The 16,808-nt window shown below is 41.0% G+C and overlaps 1 protein-coding gene across 2 annotated transcripts; it reads right to left on the reverse strand.

The window, feature by feature from the left end:
- Positions 1-5,700: 5,700 nt before the first annotated feature.
- LOC134138975 (WD repeat and coiled-coil-containing protein) lies at positions 5,701-15,511 on the reverse strand. Of its 2 annotated transcripts, none has more exons than XM_062573197.1 (5): positions 15,440-15,511; positions 15,085-15,194; positions 10,859-12,746; positions 8,283-8,400; positions 5,701-6,396 (listed from the first exon to the last, which is right to left on the reverse strand). In XM_062573197.1, the coding sequence occupies exons 3-5, from the start codon at positions 12,725-12,727 to the stop codon at positions 6,125-6,127; spliced, it is 2,259 nt and encodes a 752-aa protein (XP_062429181.1). In that variant the 5' UTR covers positions 12,728-12,746; positions 15,085-15,194; positions 15,440-15,511; the 3' UTR covers positions 5,701-6,124. The 2 variants fall into 2 exon arrangements, with proteins under 2 accessions (XP_062429181.1, XP_062429182.1); XM_062573198.1 differs by lacking the exon at positions 15,440-15,511 and adding an exon at positions 14,812-14,875 and having other exon boundaries at positions 15,085-15,333.
- Between the last annotated feature and the right edge of the window lie 1,297 nt (positions 15,512-16,808).

The raw sequence follows: 16,808 nt of genomic DNA on the forward strand, positions 1-16,808 counted from the left end.
ATCTTCAAAGTCACCAAGAAGAATCATAGAATCATAGAATGGGTAAGATTGGAAGGGACCTCTGGAGATCCTCTAGTCCACCCCCCCCACCCCCCCACCCCCCCCGCTCAAGCAGGTTCACCTAGAGCATGTTAGATAGGCAACCCTAGATATTCCAGGCAGACCTTGAATATCTCCAGAGAAGGAGACTCCACAACCTCTCTGGGCAACCTGTTCCAATGCTAAATCCACGTTTGCCACATCCAGCAGCTTCAGCAGTTCTACCAGCACTGCCCATGTCGGATTCAGCATTTCAGTGGATATCCGTGCACACTGACATACACGTGTGACAAACGCACAACTATGGCCACTTCCCAGCTCCTGGCAAAGTCTCCTCAGCTGTGCAGAGCTGGTCAGGTAGAGCAAATGGGAAATTCCAGAATCCCTGCACTGACTCACTAGGATGAAAGAAGAGCCAGAAGACAAGCAAACTCCCTCCAAAATCTCTGAAATCCTTTCTTGAAGGTTGTTGGATTGATGTCAGTGACTGGGAGGAGAGATGTTGGATTTAGACACCTGAATGCCACATGTAGTGAAGAGGAAACTCAGAGAATAAATTATGTTTTTTTAACAATCAGAAATTCAGATTTTGTTCAGATTTTGTCCCTCCACGGTTCACTGTCTGAACCAGTGTTCGCATAAAAGCAGATCAATAGAAAAAGCAGCAACTGGACACAAGAGATGGTCAGTGACTGCAGCAAACAAGGTGGAATTTCAGCGCAGCAGGACGAGTGATTCCCCAGGAGCTGGACCGTCAGCAGAACCAATGTTACAAAGGTTAAGGAGGACTCAGTATAACTGTTCTGGCAGCGCAACTGAGAGAACGAGGAGCTTGACAGAAGGGCTGACAAGCAGTCAGAAAACATGCTGGGAGGTCTGCATTTATCAGCGTTACAGGACAGAAGCGAACGTGTTTTGGCCACGGTGCTACTAGTAACCAGCGCTGATTGCGGGTTCGATGTCTGCAGACAGTAATGAGCCAGTTAGGAAGCGTCTGATAGACCCAGTCCAACAGGTGAGAGCTGGTGGGAGAGCACAGGATGTAATGCGTTAGGAACGTGCACAAATTATCCAAAGGGAGGCCATCGGCCAATGTCTTCTTTCACCTTTCAGACCCCACCATGTTCTCACTGGTGGCCAGCCCACAACATCATGCTTGCTGTCTGCAGTGTGGCCTTGAGTAAAGGAAGGAAATGCACTGGGCTGTGCTAATCCGTATCTGTAGGAGAGTCTGGTGTGTCCCCCCCACAAACCGCACCAGCCTTCGCCTACAGCTGACATGAGTAGTAAAAAGAAATATTTTGTTATTTTAATAGACCATGGCTGAGAGGAAGTCGGAAAGGAGGAAATAAAGAGGAAACAGTCAACACAAGTGCAGAAAATCCATCAGCGCTGAATATAAAATGTTGCTTTGCAAATGAGTGATTGCTGATATCTGTAACAGCCACAACATGGAAAAGGAAGCGTCCCCTTAAAACTGTCTTTGGTGCCCTCCAGTTTCACTGAGTCCAGACACGCGGTGAATACAAATCCAGCACAACCAGTCTACAAATGGCCAGCAGAAAAGCAAGGTGGCCCCTTAAACAGCACCTCCTTTCCAGGGCCTCTATCACTAACTTGTGCAGTGGTCGTCGGAATCGGACATTTTTCACCGTCCGCGGAAATGACGTAGAAAGATTTAACTGTGGTTGCTGATAAAGAACATTTCTTGTCATTTCCTTTTGAATGAGGTAGGAAGATTACCACTTACTCCTGAGGCTTTGCCAGGATCCACTTTATCTCAGTTCTTTGAGAGGACCTGGGTAGTGGAGACAGGTAATGGATCTGGTAGGATATAGCAGAAAGAGTTCTGGCTGGATAATTTGCTAGGAGGGAACATACCCGCAAAGAATGAAAGGGGAACCTAAACACTAAAAAAACAAGTAAACTTAAAGCAGCCTAACGGAGGAGGGATAGAATAACTCTAATTGATCAAGGGCAGTTACACTGTCTGGCTGTCTAAACGAAGAGAGAGGCTTGTGGTGTCACTGGGGACACATCTAAATAGTTGATGGGCTGAGCTCTACTCAAGCTCCCAAGAGGCTGATGTGACAAGCCTGCTCAGATAGCAGAATACACGGAAAACAGGAATAAGAGTCAATCTATGGTTCAGAACATAATGCCGTTTAATTAAGAGTATCAACATGAAAATCTTGGAAACTGATGAGGAAAGCAATTTCCTTAGTGCCAAGACGAAATTTAATGGCTTCTTTTCTCTTATTTGAGTATTCATCCAGGTTAGCCTAAAAAAGATGATTCTTGGGCTGGTCCCATGAAAAGCACTAGCACATCTAACCGATTTTAATTAGTCTATAAGCGCACACTAGCTTTGTACAAGTTTGTTTGCTACTGCTGCATAAAAAATAAGTAGTTTTAAAATTAAACAATTTTCTGGTTTTTCAGTGTAGTTTTCCGAATCTATTGGGTATACCAGCATCCCAGCTGTGAATGTAATTCAGTCAGGTCTGGAATATTTTTCCAAAGCACTTCTGAATTCTGCCTGTCTCTTATGCTAAAAATGAGGGCAAATTCAGTCAGTGGATGGAAAAGGTAAAGCCTGCTAGAAGGTTGTATCCATAGCACAAAATTATTATCTCTCTGTGGACCTGACAGGCTGTAACCAAAAGCAGAGCATGGTCTGAAAATGGAATGAAGACGTATGGCGATGTGAAGTGCAGGAGACAAAATGTGACTATATAAAATGTGCTTCAAGAAACGTGGCTGGGGGAGAATGGAGACAAAAGGACACCTCCACCAGGTGACCTGTTTCATCTGTTTTGGCCACCAACCTTACGAGGTAACCAGCCCCTCTCTGGAGGTATCTGTTTCTCTCTGTTGAGAGTAGAGAAGCCTTTTCCAGCTGTCTTTGGCACGGCGATGTTCAACCATCTGAAGCTTGGTGGAATGAATCTCATGGCCAGCCCAGTACTAACAGAGTCCAAAGGGAGCAGGTCCTGGGCACTGCCACCAACACAGGCCCGAAGCAGAAGCATTTGAGCTTTAATCAAAGCTGGTTATCAGCTCCTTAGCTTCATGCAAGTGTCTCATGGACCTGGTGGGCCTCCTGCCCCGAGGATATCGCTGAGCTGTGGATGCTCATTGGGAAGTTGCTTCACGTTTGCTCTCCAGGATTTGAAAGGGGTCATATCTGGTTTTATCCATGGGCAGTGCTGGAAGTTTATGAATATTACATAGATGAAGAACATAGATGATAATATCGAAAGAAATTCCAAGTAAGTTGCATGGACCTTATGGTTAATAGGGATAATATCTGCAGCTAGAAGGTATTTTTGTAATAACTTACTAACTATACATAACAACTAGACTCATTACATAAAATGACTGTAGTAGACTATAGCTGGTAGAACAATATATACGTCTGAAAATGTAGTTGAGGAAATTCACATGATCCCAGGCTGATTCATTTTTGTGGTATTGAAATGCTAGCGTTATTGTGCCACTTTATGTTAACAAGGTTTAGCTGAGAGGATCCTTTTGCAAGTTCTTTTAAAGCTTGCTTTTAGAACTAAAAGACAGCGGATAAAAGGGTTTTGACATTATTACCTGCATTATGAATGTTAATTCATTTTTAAAAGTTTTGGGACATTGTAAACAGAATAGAAATTTCTGATTTGACATGAAAGATTCATTTAAGGTTTTATCTTTTCAAAGGCACTGAGAGCACAGGCTTTCTTTAAATGGATTTGAACAAAATCCATATTCAATCAAGAACCAGTAGAAGTTTCAGTAGAATAAAAAAAAATATGAAAATGAGATTTTTAATAGCATTTCATCAAAGAGATTTTGAAAACCATTAGCCGCTCATTTCTTGACATAAACCCTACTGTAATAACGCCTCTGTCTTCAAGATCTAGTGAAGTTGCAGCAAGTACTTTTTATCTCCAAGGTATCCCCATCTCCAAGCTTACGTACGTCAGACGTACCATGATTCGCTGTCACGGTACTAACTTCTAGCGCCTACAACAGCGGACACAGAATTGCCTACAATGAGAACCAAGCTCAAGAGGCTTAAAAAACGAGGAATTACAAACTCTACTTTAACTTCATCTCCTGTAACTCCTGCTTGTCCCAGCACCAGTAAGTCTTTGAAGTTGTCCTGAAGGTAAACAACTGAGTAAGACAGTGGCTCCAGTCAGCTCTGCGTTAGTGCCTTCGTTCTTTTGCAGGTGAGAGGTGTTAGCTCAAAAAAGGGTTTCACATCTTTCAGGTTGTGCGCGTGTGTGTGTTTGGTTTGCTTTTCAGTGTAATCTTGTCTATATGTTTTGATGAACTGTCTGGAAGAATTAAGCTGTTGAGCCGCTGAACAGCTATTCATAAATAATACTTTGTTGCATTATACTTCACAAAACCTATTTGAAGGGTTATTATTAACCTATATTACAGTTAAACTGAAATAAAAAACCTAAATTACTTGCCCAGGCTCTCGTAACAAGGTAGTAGTAGCCTTAGTCATGGCCTCTATTAGCTCGTCTTCAGCCCCCAACATCAGACTATGATAATTTCTAATTGCTGCACTGTTCTCCCAAAATGTTTTTAGTATTGAAAACTAAAGTCCTGTCATTAGTAGTCACACATTCGATACATTTCAGATATTTGAGCCTTTGCTTATTGCTAAGCTTTGGAGCAAGCCAGACTATTTTCACCCATTTCACTCTTCTCTTGTTCACCAGAAGCTGAGCTGAGGTTGCTAACTTCTGCTTGCAACACACAACACTCAGTTCACTTTAAAGCTCTACCTACTGTTGTATCTTTTATTTTATATTTTGTGGACAGATGACTGAACTTCCAAATAGGCAAAAAAAAAAAAAAAAGAAAAAGAAAAAAGTCCTGAAACAGCAGCTTCAATTCTGCAGTCTCTTCACCTGATTCCTTCTCACTTAGTAAAAGCCGCTGTGAAAAGCTGACAAACTTTTTAATTTTATCACGCTTTAATTTCATGGGTTGCAATACTGGACTACTGTATTTTTTGCAGTGCTAAAGTCCATGGCCCATAACTTATCTAAAATGTTACCTCTGAATTTTCTTTCACTGTAAAAGCCTATAAAGCATTTTCTTCAATCTTTAAACTGAAAGCCCTACGGATCACATTAAAACATTATATTAAAATTCTCCTCTGACAGTTCAATTCATACATCCATTGTCTGTGAAAGTTAAAATAGATGTATTGAAGTCAACTTTGTTAATATTATGGTACCACTTCAAAGGTAATGCGGAAAAATTCTACATGAAGATAAAGAAATGTTTGTTAGATGAAAAATATTAACTAGCAAATGATTACATCTGAACAATGGTAAGCAACTTTAATGTCATTTTATGACTATTGAGATAATACATGTGATAGCAACTTTCTCAAATTTACAGAGGGTAAGTGAACAGAGACAATTGGGGGGCAAAGGAAAAGGGCCTTGCTCCTACACAGTACAGATATTCAACATAATCATACTTTGGCCCAAATTCCATTTACCTAAACTAGAGCTTATGTCCTTAGCTAACATCAGTGCAAAAATACATGCACTTCTGCAGACACAGCATCTGGAAATTTCTGAATAAGAACAATAAAATATTTCAGGATTTGACAGAAGTGAGGAAATGGGGAAAAAATTCAGTGTTTTCAAGGATTTCTTTATTATGCAAGTAGGATTTCTTTATTATGCAAGTGTGCTACCATCTAAAAACACCAGTATATTAAAAACCAAGATGGAAACCTTAGCTCCGGAACTTGTAAAAACTCATATTTTTTAAAACCTACAAAAAGCAGTTGGAGTACACAAAGGATACAAAGACCTGGTCTGTAACGTGTAGCAAGAGGTAGATTTAAAACACTCCTCAGTCAAGAAAGAAAAGGCTAATGTTTCCAAGGATGGACCAAATAAATAATGACATAATTTATAGCGATCTTCAACAAATAATGATGGAAGTTCAAAGGAGGTGTGAGATAAACCATCACTTAACAATTCAGTCCTAAACAGTACATTTAAGACTCTCCTATCATAGAAGAAAGGCATTACAAAATTGCTGTTAACAATTACATTTTGCTGCTTGACTGTTCTGAAGAACTGCTGCTGCTTAAACTCTTAGAAGAACAGTCTCTGAGGACTTCTAAAGAACTTGTGATGTCCAGGCTTTCAGAAGAAGCAGGTCTACACCCTTCTGTAGAACTGATGATGTCCAGAGTTTTGGAAGAATGGACACTATAGCCTTTCACGCTGGCGTCTCTTATGACTATTTCCTGCATGGATGTAAACATCAACGGAATGAAGCCCTCACTGTCTGCTGTGAGAACAATCCAAGATGAACCTGAAAAAACATGCAACTAATTACACAAAAAATCATAAATAGATGTTTACGTTTAAGGTGTAAAACATTTCTTTGAAAGTTAAATGCATCTGTACGTGCAGTTTTTCTAGCAAAAATCTGGGGAGATGCAGGCTGCAATGATCTCAAAAATAAAAGTATGTTCAAACAAATATGCAAAACACCTTTCAGACCAATTTTCCCATTATGAAATGGGGCAATAGTAAACACACACTTTAAATAAGGAATAGAAATGAAATCCTGAACAAAAGGATTCAGATGCATCAGACTTCTTAATCAAATATTCACAGGCTATTTTACAGTTCTTAAGCTATGCAGATACTGTACAAAGTAGACTTTTACTAAAATAAATGCCAAATTCATATAATAAAAAGGAAGAAATATTTTACCATGCTGTACAAGCCCTATGTCTCTGGTTCATTTTTTAATCTGATTTTACATTATTATTAACATTATTTTTTCTATTTCACATGAACTGGTAGAAGTCAGTGCTTCTAATTACACAAACAATTTCAAAATGTAAATTTTCATACTTGCATATTTTAAAGTGATGCAGTAACAAGACAGAGCTTGTGGGCATTCAGTGAAACATTTCCAGCTGTTTCATGTAGCTACGTTACATAACTTCATGTTACCAGTAAGGTCATGAGAAGATTGTAGTTTAAAAGCCCACAACCCTTTGATCTTCTGGCTTAATATCTCATTTGGACAAAACTTTAAAATCAACAATTTATGAACTTTTAATATAAATAAATAAAAGTTTACATTTTTAAAGCTATAAAAAAGGAGTCATAACTAATGCAGATAATGGAGACACACTCCTCAGTATTTGCCAGAAAGAAGTTGTTCAGGTCTTACAGCTCAAGATAAAATTTCAGCTTGAAAAATTAGAAATTGATATCCACAAAACTGTCTGCACTTTTCTCATTGGGTATATCACACACTTCTGGGTTGTGCCATGACATTATTAAATAGCTGCTGTGTTTCAATACAGGCGACGTCTTGCAGTGACTGATCTTGCAATACACTAATATAAGACAGTGGTCAGACCTTTCCAAGATTCACTTTGAGTTATTATACCACAGTTTGACCTAGGTGTTGGAATATTAAACATATTTTAACAGCTATTTACAGAAAAAAAAATCCATAATTTTATAATCGTAAAAAGAACAGTCTTAAGTCTTTGAACAGCTGCTAAGTAATCTGCCAGTGGACAGACAGTAAAGCTAGAGTTGCTGGACATTCTGGTACTGAGAATATACATAGTAGTGAGAGATCATACGCCAAGGTAGAAATCTTTGCTAAAAATAAGACACTTAGAATTGACACAAATACAGGCATACAGGATGCGCATGGATGAATGAGTAATAGCAGAGAAGAAATAGCAAGAAGAAAGGTAGTTTCCTTCACAGGAAAAAACTGAACCAAATTATACCACTAAAGTTTACAGAGCTACTTTTGTGTTTATAAAGAACTACAGGATTGATTAAGGGAGACCACATGATGGAACTACAGATTAAAATATAGAAAACTGGATTTCAAAACCATCAGTTGACTCTAACCTCCTTGTTACTCAGAGCTCTCTGTTCAGAATAGCTGAAAATATAAGATACTGGATGACAGTGATTTTCCTGTATAATCAGCAGCTTCACAAGGGGGTACCAGGACTTAACAGGTTTGCATAATCAGTCCGGGCTACAACTGAGAAGAATTTTTGCACTACAAAACAAAAGAGCAAATTTTCACTAATACTCTTTCACTGTTTGTTCCTTGTTTTGTTCCAGACCAGATTATTTACATTGCTATTGTCGACTGAGAATATCCCATGGATTTTAAAATGTAAGTATTATCCAATAATTACAACATACCATGTTGCATTTCTACAAGAGAGAGGTTGAATATTTGTTGGACCACGTTTAGACGGAGTTTACCATCACAAAGAATAACAGCTCGCCTTTCATCTGAACCGTTTCTGGAAAGCTGCTTCTGTGAATTCAAGAAAGAATTATTAGATACAGTGATGTATGTTTAAGCAGATATATCAAAATGACATTCATCAAAACAGGATCACAGCTACGCCTTCAACTACGTAATTTACAAGAAGTCAAATGCTACATTCAGACTAATTTTCAAGATTTATATATTAAAGTCTCAGCTCTCAGAAAGAGATATGTGCAAACTCAGTATCTCTCAGAACTACAGCAGAAATCATACACTGCTGCTGAAGAGAACAAGCTACATCCACAGCATAATCCAGACTCTTACTCTATCACCCGTGAGGAATACCTCACTGGAGAGTCTGTAAAGCAGCATATTTTCTATTTTTCCTCCTCCCTGATCCATGTATTTTGAAGAGGAGAGAACTTTTATCCATAAATATTTGGAACACGGAGCAGACTAATGTATCAGAAGTGTTTGTCTATCGCATCTTTGATTATCATTGCATAAAACCTTAAAATCCAAATAGTGTCTTCAGAGAATATCTCCCACATGCCAGAGCAAAGCATTTTTGAAATATGCAAAAAATAAACTGTTACAAAATCTACAAACTGTGTTTCTAGTACAGGATGAAACTCAAACAACCATATCACTTCCCAGAAAAGCCTCGATAACATCAGACAGTATAAATGCCATAAAGTACATTCTGTTTCAGCTTCCATACCTTGGATGGACCTATGGATGCACAAGAGTTCTGCTGCAGAGGAGCTTGGAGACACCTGTGTGCTCTTTGCCTCCTACACTGATAAATGTGCCACTGACAGAGACTGCTCATTTAAGGTTTCCTCAACAATTTGTAAAATACAGCTAATAACTTGGGCAGCAGTGAAATGATCAGGGGTCAAATTCATTTAAGAAGCTTGCAAGATAAAGATCTCTTCGCCTGTTAATGATTTCCATGTCAATATACCCACGCAATGGTTAAAAGACAGCATTTTCTGCCAAAATTTCCAACTTCACTCATAATTTGAGAGTCAAATTCTTTTCTTATTACAGATCATCAGTGATCAAAATCCGTACATTAAATTGCAGCCTTATTTTTATTTGTGAAACATCTTCATACAGGTATAACTATTCTAACTCTTGGAAGGTGACCATGAGCTAGAATGCAATTCACTTCCAAACCATCTGTAAAAATGAACCAAGCATAAAAACATAAAGTCTTGTGCTACCTCAAATATAAAATGGGATTCCAAATAAACATCTCTAATAAATCAGAGAGCAGACTCGTTGATGTAAACTTTCATTTTTCTATGGAGGCATTTCAGAGCAATGCCCCACATTTAGTTAAGATTTAAGAAAACTAGAAAAATTAGAGTTACTACAATTATTAAATATTTACAATGGAGAGCAGCAGAGACAGTGAGGGCATGAAGTCTATGACCTAACATGTCAGTTTTACAAAAGCTAAGAAAAATTATTTTAGCAACAATAAAGCCACAAAAATCAATGTTTATTGAAAAGAAAAGGTGGCTTAAATCTTTTTGAATATTGACTAGAGACAAATTAATGTCATCTCTAAAAGAGGAGTAGAAGATTATGTGCCATATTTGGACAACCACATAATTTACAGTTTCTAGCACAAGATTTAGCAGTACTTTCTTTCAGCCAAGGAAAGGAAACAAAATAATTCAGAATTCATGCCTTTCATATCAAGTATGATTTTTAAGCTATTTTAAAGGTGGGTTAAATGAATTATCTGTGGTGTCCTAAAGGATCTCTTTCCTGCTCAGATGGTACTTTCAATATTAATTAGCAAGATTTCTGTTTCTGAGAGAAAGAAATTTTTTTGTTTTCGGTCTCAATTATTTGAGCTCTCCCACAAGAGGACAGGAGATGCAAATCAATGCCTCTAGGTGGTAGTTCTCGCTGCCGACATTTGTAAACAAAAACCTTCAGAAATTGCTTAGGAAAAACATGAACTTCCTAGAATTTCACCTAAAACTTTAATTCTGCTACTGAATCGTCACACTGAGGTTCTTTCCATGCTCATCAGCTTCTACATACAAAGCCAAGATGTGCCTGCTTGGGTCAGATTTGACCATCTCAGCCCAAATATGAGGTGGGGATAGGGAACAGCAAACATTCCTGAATATCACATCACTAAAAACAATAAAGTTTGCAGAGCAATGAGATTGTTGATGACATAAATCTAACCCTATTGATCAGCAAGTGATAACTTTTTTTTCCCCTAAAGTACTCTGGTGTTATCACTGCTACAGATAGGCGTATATGAATGAAAGCACGAATGTAACCATGTGAAGCAACAATAACTTTAATGTAAAGATTACAAGAATTACCTGAGCATTTTATCTCTTCTCAGAAAAAAGTACTAACATGTACTTTTAAAGGACCTGTAAATAGGGACTGAGATACAGTTATACTATGGGTACAGAAAATGTCCATAAACATGTTTTATTATTAAGGCTTCCAATATTAAAATTACCTGATAGGTGATGTTAACAAAAGAGGGCTCCTGAGAAGATGGGTAGACTGGAAGACTTCTCTTCCCAGATTTTAGCAGCTCATTTAATTCAGAGAGATGATGCTGTAATTCTGTAAAGCTACCAGACAGTTTTTCTATATTTTTCACAACGTAACTTGCTTCCTTTTCACTTAATGGCAAGTTATTCTTAAAAGAATTTGGTATTTTGGAAGCTGCATCTGTCTGCCTTTTTGGAGATGTTGGCTTGTTACAAAATGCCAGTGGTGTGGCAGACAGTGCCATGGACCGATTAACTGGTTCAGCATCTAGAGACTCGACAGCTGGAGGAAAATTCATGGAAATCTTTTTTTCTTTGATGTCACTCACATTCAACAACAAGCTTTGCTCATAAGAGGGGCTCTTAATTTCTTCAATGAGTTTTCTTCTGCTGGTAGGAGACTGAACAGGAGCACGACCTGGTATCAGGAGCCCACTGTTTAGAGGATGAACGTCTGTAGAAAACTCTTGAGGTATGTTTGAAAGAAGATTAAAACTGGAGCTTGCATTAGCTGGTGCAGGCATTGAAGGACACACTTCAAACATTAGTTCCTTAATCATCAAGCGGATCATGTACTTGTCTGATCTTGAAGATGGAAGAAATGCAGGGTCAGTGAATTTCTGTCTTCCAACCATTATCAACAATAATTTATTGGTCAAGAAGCACAAACCCTTTGGTTTTTCATTTTTCTCTAGCTGAATTTGTTGAATATCGGCTAAATTGGATGAAGTCAGTGAATAGACCAAAATGACGTTACAAGTATTGGACGCAACTGATACAGTTTGAGTTTTGGGGTCAAAAGCCATTATATCAGGAACCAGAATGCCTGGGATGCTGACTTTTTTGGTAGAGGTAACCTTTTTTTCAAAAGTCACCAAGATGAGATGTGACGAATCTTGGCCACTTCCTGTTAGGTAATCCTTGGGCCTTAGGTGAAGAAGAGGACTGGAATTAGTGCCCTGCTTGCTAGAAAGTATGTGAGTGAGATCCACAGGAGATGTAACAAGAGATGCAGGCTTCTCAGAGTCCAGTGGCCTCTTCCCCCCGTCCACGGGGTACTCTTCCTCGCCGCATAAACTAGACTGTGAGGGAAAAGAGTCTGTTTCAATGCTCGCTGGAACTTCAAATGCAACACCAGCATTTAAGCCGCAGATCTTGTCTAGAGGAAGCTCAGTAGTAACACCAACTTGAAAATTCAGAGTAGCTTCTACAGCACAGATGTAACCCCCCACATCAAAAATTGGGCAAAAAGAGCAAGCATTCAGTGTTTTCTGAGCATCGTCCCATATGTAAGAGTGAAGGGCACTGCCCACTCCAACTACTAAGCGATTGCCTTCCTTAGTCCAACAAGCGCAATGGATGAGACCGCTGCCTTTAATATCCGCTTTAATTCTCGAGTTGTTGAGATGAACAGAGTGCAAGACTGAGGCATCCCGTGTAGTCAGCACAGCCAGGATTTCCTTCTTTGGATGCCATACGCAGCCTTGGGGGAGTACTGGAAATGGCTCACCAATGTCACATATCTGAGAAACCAAAAGCTTATTTCTTTCTGCAGCATTAAAACAGAGCTGCCAAACAGTGATATGCTTTTTATGTTGAACAGCAAGCAGAGCTGGAGTATCAGCAGGACACGGGCCCCAGTAGAGTCCATGAACGTGTTCGAACTGACCAATAACACTTGAGTCACCAAATTTTGGTTCTCCATTATGAAGATGTAAAGAAGTTAGTATGACCTGTTTCCCATCTGTCCAGGCAATGCCATGCACAGGATGAATTGCTTGGTACAAGGCATTGAGGCCAGTTCTCAGAAGCTTTGCCTTTCCTAGCTCCATGATTTTTAATGTGACACATCTGAACAAATTAGAAAGAAAAGAAAAAATATATGTTGCTCTAGAGGACACAGGAAAAATAAATGGTGATTTAGCTTATCATCCTGCCAATGCCAGGCTCTTTTTTCAGGAATATCAATATGCTTAAATGAAAAACTCTAGGGTTGGAGTTTGTAAGTTTTCCCCTTTGGAATGCCATTCTAAAGGAAATATTACCAGGACTAAATCTACCTCATTTTCCTCACAAAAAAATCAATCTTTTCACTTTAACTGATAGGTTGCTCGTTCTCAGAATATTTTCTGATGACTTTTAGCATTAAGAATGTTAAAACTATCCCCTCTGACTCTGCCTCATGGATCATTTGTGGTCAGATAAAGTAATCTCTTACATATATAACAAAGAATTAATGCTTTCTCTATAAATCTAATCCTGTATTACGTAGGTGAGAACCGGGTATTTAGACAGTTATACCAGAAAGCTCTCTAAAAGAGGAAATGCAATTTTGAAAAGGGTTAGTAGTAAAGCAGATATATAAGAAAATATAGGGAAATATAGGAGAAAGACAATGGATGGAGGGGGTCCTCAAGCTTTTCCTAATGCTTCTCCAGAAAGCACGAATTTAAAAGAATGTAGAAGAGAAAAGAGGCATATAACCATCTATCAGAGGTATCAGCTGTCCTGTGCTAGCACATGAATGACTTCACACCCTTTAAAGCAGTGATTTTATTTTCCTAAATGGTTGCGTGCCTTTTTGTCAGAATCCACAAACCATCTTGCAGCCCACTACTGTTTGAAGGGATGAAAGCAGTTAGCAGCTAATTATGCCTGCAGATAGGGTACCTGCATACCTGCACACCCATACTTGCATTTTCCAACTATCTGCAGTAATTCTGGAGACATTTTTATTTCTTATGGACTATGGCCTGGATATTGCTTCAGAGTACTTATCTTTATAATTTCCTGTGAAGTAAAAATTATCGTTTAACAGGCAAGAAGTAAAAAAAAAACCATTAATTATATGACTTGTCTGATGTCTCAAAAGAAGCCTTTTCAGTTCTCCCTAACTGTAATAATAGTTTCAAGAGGGAGAATATGAAACAGCTGGAAAATCTCCTTATCCATAGTCTTTATTTGGTGCCTAGGACATGCTAATATCCCATGCAAGGCACCAAAACTTTAGAATGGCTCAGGATTTTAAGTACTTTTCCAGGTTCTGACCTGTGAACAATCCTACAGAATCCAATTCAATGGAATTGAAGGTTCCCTCACTTAAGATTCTCCATAGAATCTGACTCAATTACAAGGTCCCTGCACAGAAAGAGTTGCAGCTTCAGTAAGAAAGCTGAAAAATAACAAGAAAGGGTTTGAGAGGGTCAAACTGCAAGGCTTTGATCACAGTACACCTGCCACTGCTTGGTATTTTAATTAACTGTTCATAGATGACCCTAAATTTGGAGGAGGTAGAGTGAAAGAGTGGATAACGTAAGAGTTACGAGGAGATGTTGGCGATCAAGATAAAGACTTTCTTGTCAAAGTAACAATAAGTTCAAAATACTATACTTAGTAAAGAAATAAATAAAATGCATGAATACAACTTTAGGAATAATTGCCTGAGTAGCATTATAGCAAAAACCTGTCTGTCTTACAGTAATCACAAATTGATTATGTCAGTGCTGCAGGTGACATTGAATGTGACAGCACTGCAAAATGAGACAGTATCACTCCTGAAAGTTTTAAGAGTGATGCCATACCCACAGCAGATGACCACCCCGCTACCTTCTCAGGTAGTGAGATCTCCACTGTGTCTAGCTCACAGTTTTACACCTCGGGGATGAGAGAAACGACTGAAACAGCTCAAGGACCAGAGAACTATGAGAAGTGAGTTCACTCAAGTTAGAGACGGCTGTGAGGGGGAACAGGGAAACACCTGTAGGCTGCTAACAAAAGAACAGTGGTCTGTCGATCTCCCTGTCTACCATGGATAGCACAAGATAATAATCAGCTTAGTTTCCACATGGGAGATTTAGGTCAGCTATTAAGGAAAAATTCCAACTATAAGCAATAGCTAAGCACCGAAACAGGTTACCTTGGGGAGGGAGAGCGGGCGCTCCACGAGTTCCGTAATCTTTAAGAGGTGGTTGGGGAGCTGCCTGTCAAGGAGAAGTTTTAGCACACTGGCTCCTGCCCCAAGGTAGGGGAAGGCTAGAGAGATCTTTGCAGAGCAGCTTCTCCAGCCTGCAGCGTAACGGGCCTCAACCTTGCTAAGCCGCAAAACCGCCCGCCGCGCAGCGCAGCGCGCCGTCAGTCGGCCGGCCGCTCGCAAGCGGCACGAACCGCACGCGCTTCTGCCCTTACCTACCTGCGAGGGAGACGGAAACCTGCCTCGTGAGAGGCGCCGAGATGCTAAACCTCCCGGGCCACCTGCAGGGTCCTCTCCGGCACAGATGTTCTGCTGTGTCCCCAGCAGGCCTGCAAGAGCATAAGCAGAAAGACCCCAACCCCGCCGCCGGCCATGGGAGTCAAACGCCTCAAAGGCCCTCCCCAAGGGCCTCGCAGGTGCGGGCGCGGGCGGCCCTAGGCCGCGCTCGGCCACCGCGACCGCAGCGCACGCAGGGCGCCCAGAGCCGCCCGCCCGCGCCGCTGCCCGCTGCCCGCGCGGGCCCGCCCGCCCCGCCTGCGCGCCCCCCGCCCGGTCGCCGCCGCCGCCGCCTCACCCGCCCGGCCGCTCAGCCCCGCTCCGGCGGGACGGGCACCCGCGGGAGTGCGCCCGAGCCCCGGCCCCCGCTCACCCGCCCGGCCGCGGCGGGGCGCGCAACGGGCGCCGCCTCCCGCCGCTCTACCCCGCCCCGCGGGTCGACGCTCCCTAGCGGCGCTCCAGCAGCGCGGGCGCGAGCGCCGTGACGTAGCCGCGGGCACGTACGAGGGGAGAGGGGCGGGCGCGCGGAACTACAGCTCCCAGGGTGCAACGGGCGGGGCGGCCCGCGGGTGCTGTGCGCGCGTGCGCGGCCCCGCCCACTCCGGCGGGCGCCTAACGGCAGCCGACGGCCGTTGTCGCTGAGGCGGCCGCGGGTGGGGTGGCGCTTGTGGCCTCGGCTCGTTTTCTGCCTGGGAGGACACGTTTAAACCGGGAGGAAAACCATGTAGATGTCATATGGAGTGACTCCAAGACAGCTTCTTTGGTCTAGAAATACTGTGCTGGGCATAGCTTCCTTATAAAGCCCCTAGGGCCTTTCTTAAGATAGTTAAACGCACGCTGTTGCAGGATGTGTGCTGTGGTGCTTCAGCGCTGCGTGGCTTTTCAAAGCAGTGTGATCGCTGTGCCGTTCCTGGAATTCATGCTTTTGAGGGAGTGTTGAAACGCTGAAAATACGTGTTAAAGAGCTACCAAATTGCTTCAAGATGTGGAAACCCCTTGACGTGGGTGTAATGTCAAATACATAAGCAACTCAAACTGTTCATATCACCAAAAAGAACTAGGTGGTGAGTTGCTTATAGTGCCTAAGTGCCTTTACAAAGGAAAAAAACAGTGGAAATGAAGAGTTTATAAACTTAGTGGAGAAAGGCTTAAAAAGAGCCAGTGGATGAATTCAAGTAAGGCACAGCTGTGATTTTGATTAACTGCTGCAACAAATTACCAACAGAAAAAGCAGATTCTCCACATAAATCTTCAAGTCAAAACTTGGTGATTTTCAGGGATATATTTTTCAGCAAAATGCAGATTACTGCAGATTGCAGTAGTGCAAGTTTCTGCACTCAATACATGGATTTTAGATGAAATTGAGCTGTCTGTGATGTACAAAAGGTGAGGATGCCTACGTATCTTTGACAGACTATTGATTACAAGGTAAAATTTCACATGTTGTCTCTATCCAAAAAAGCTCAAAGTAATTTGACTGTTTACCTGACATGCCAACTGCAAGTATTTCAAAAACAGAGTGTTCAAGAAGACTGCAAGGAATAAGAACTCTCCTTTTTTATGATTATAGCAGAAAAGATTTGTGGAAGAGAAAATCCTGCCATTCAGATGGAAAATAGGTAGGTAGTTTCCAGCTTCCTTTGGAAGCTAGTTCAGAAAAGAAGTGG

The sequence above is a fragment of the Rhea pennata genome, chromosome 3, assembly GCF_028389875.1.
Source record: "Rhea pennata isolate bPtePen1 chromosome 3, bPtePen1.pri, whole genome shotgun sequence".
Classification (NCBI taxonomy): Eukaryota; Metazoa; Chordata; class Aves; order Rheiformes; family Rheidae; genus Rhea; species Rhea pennata.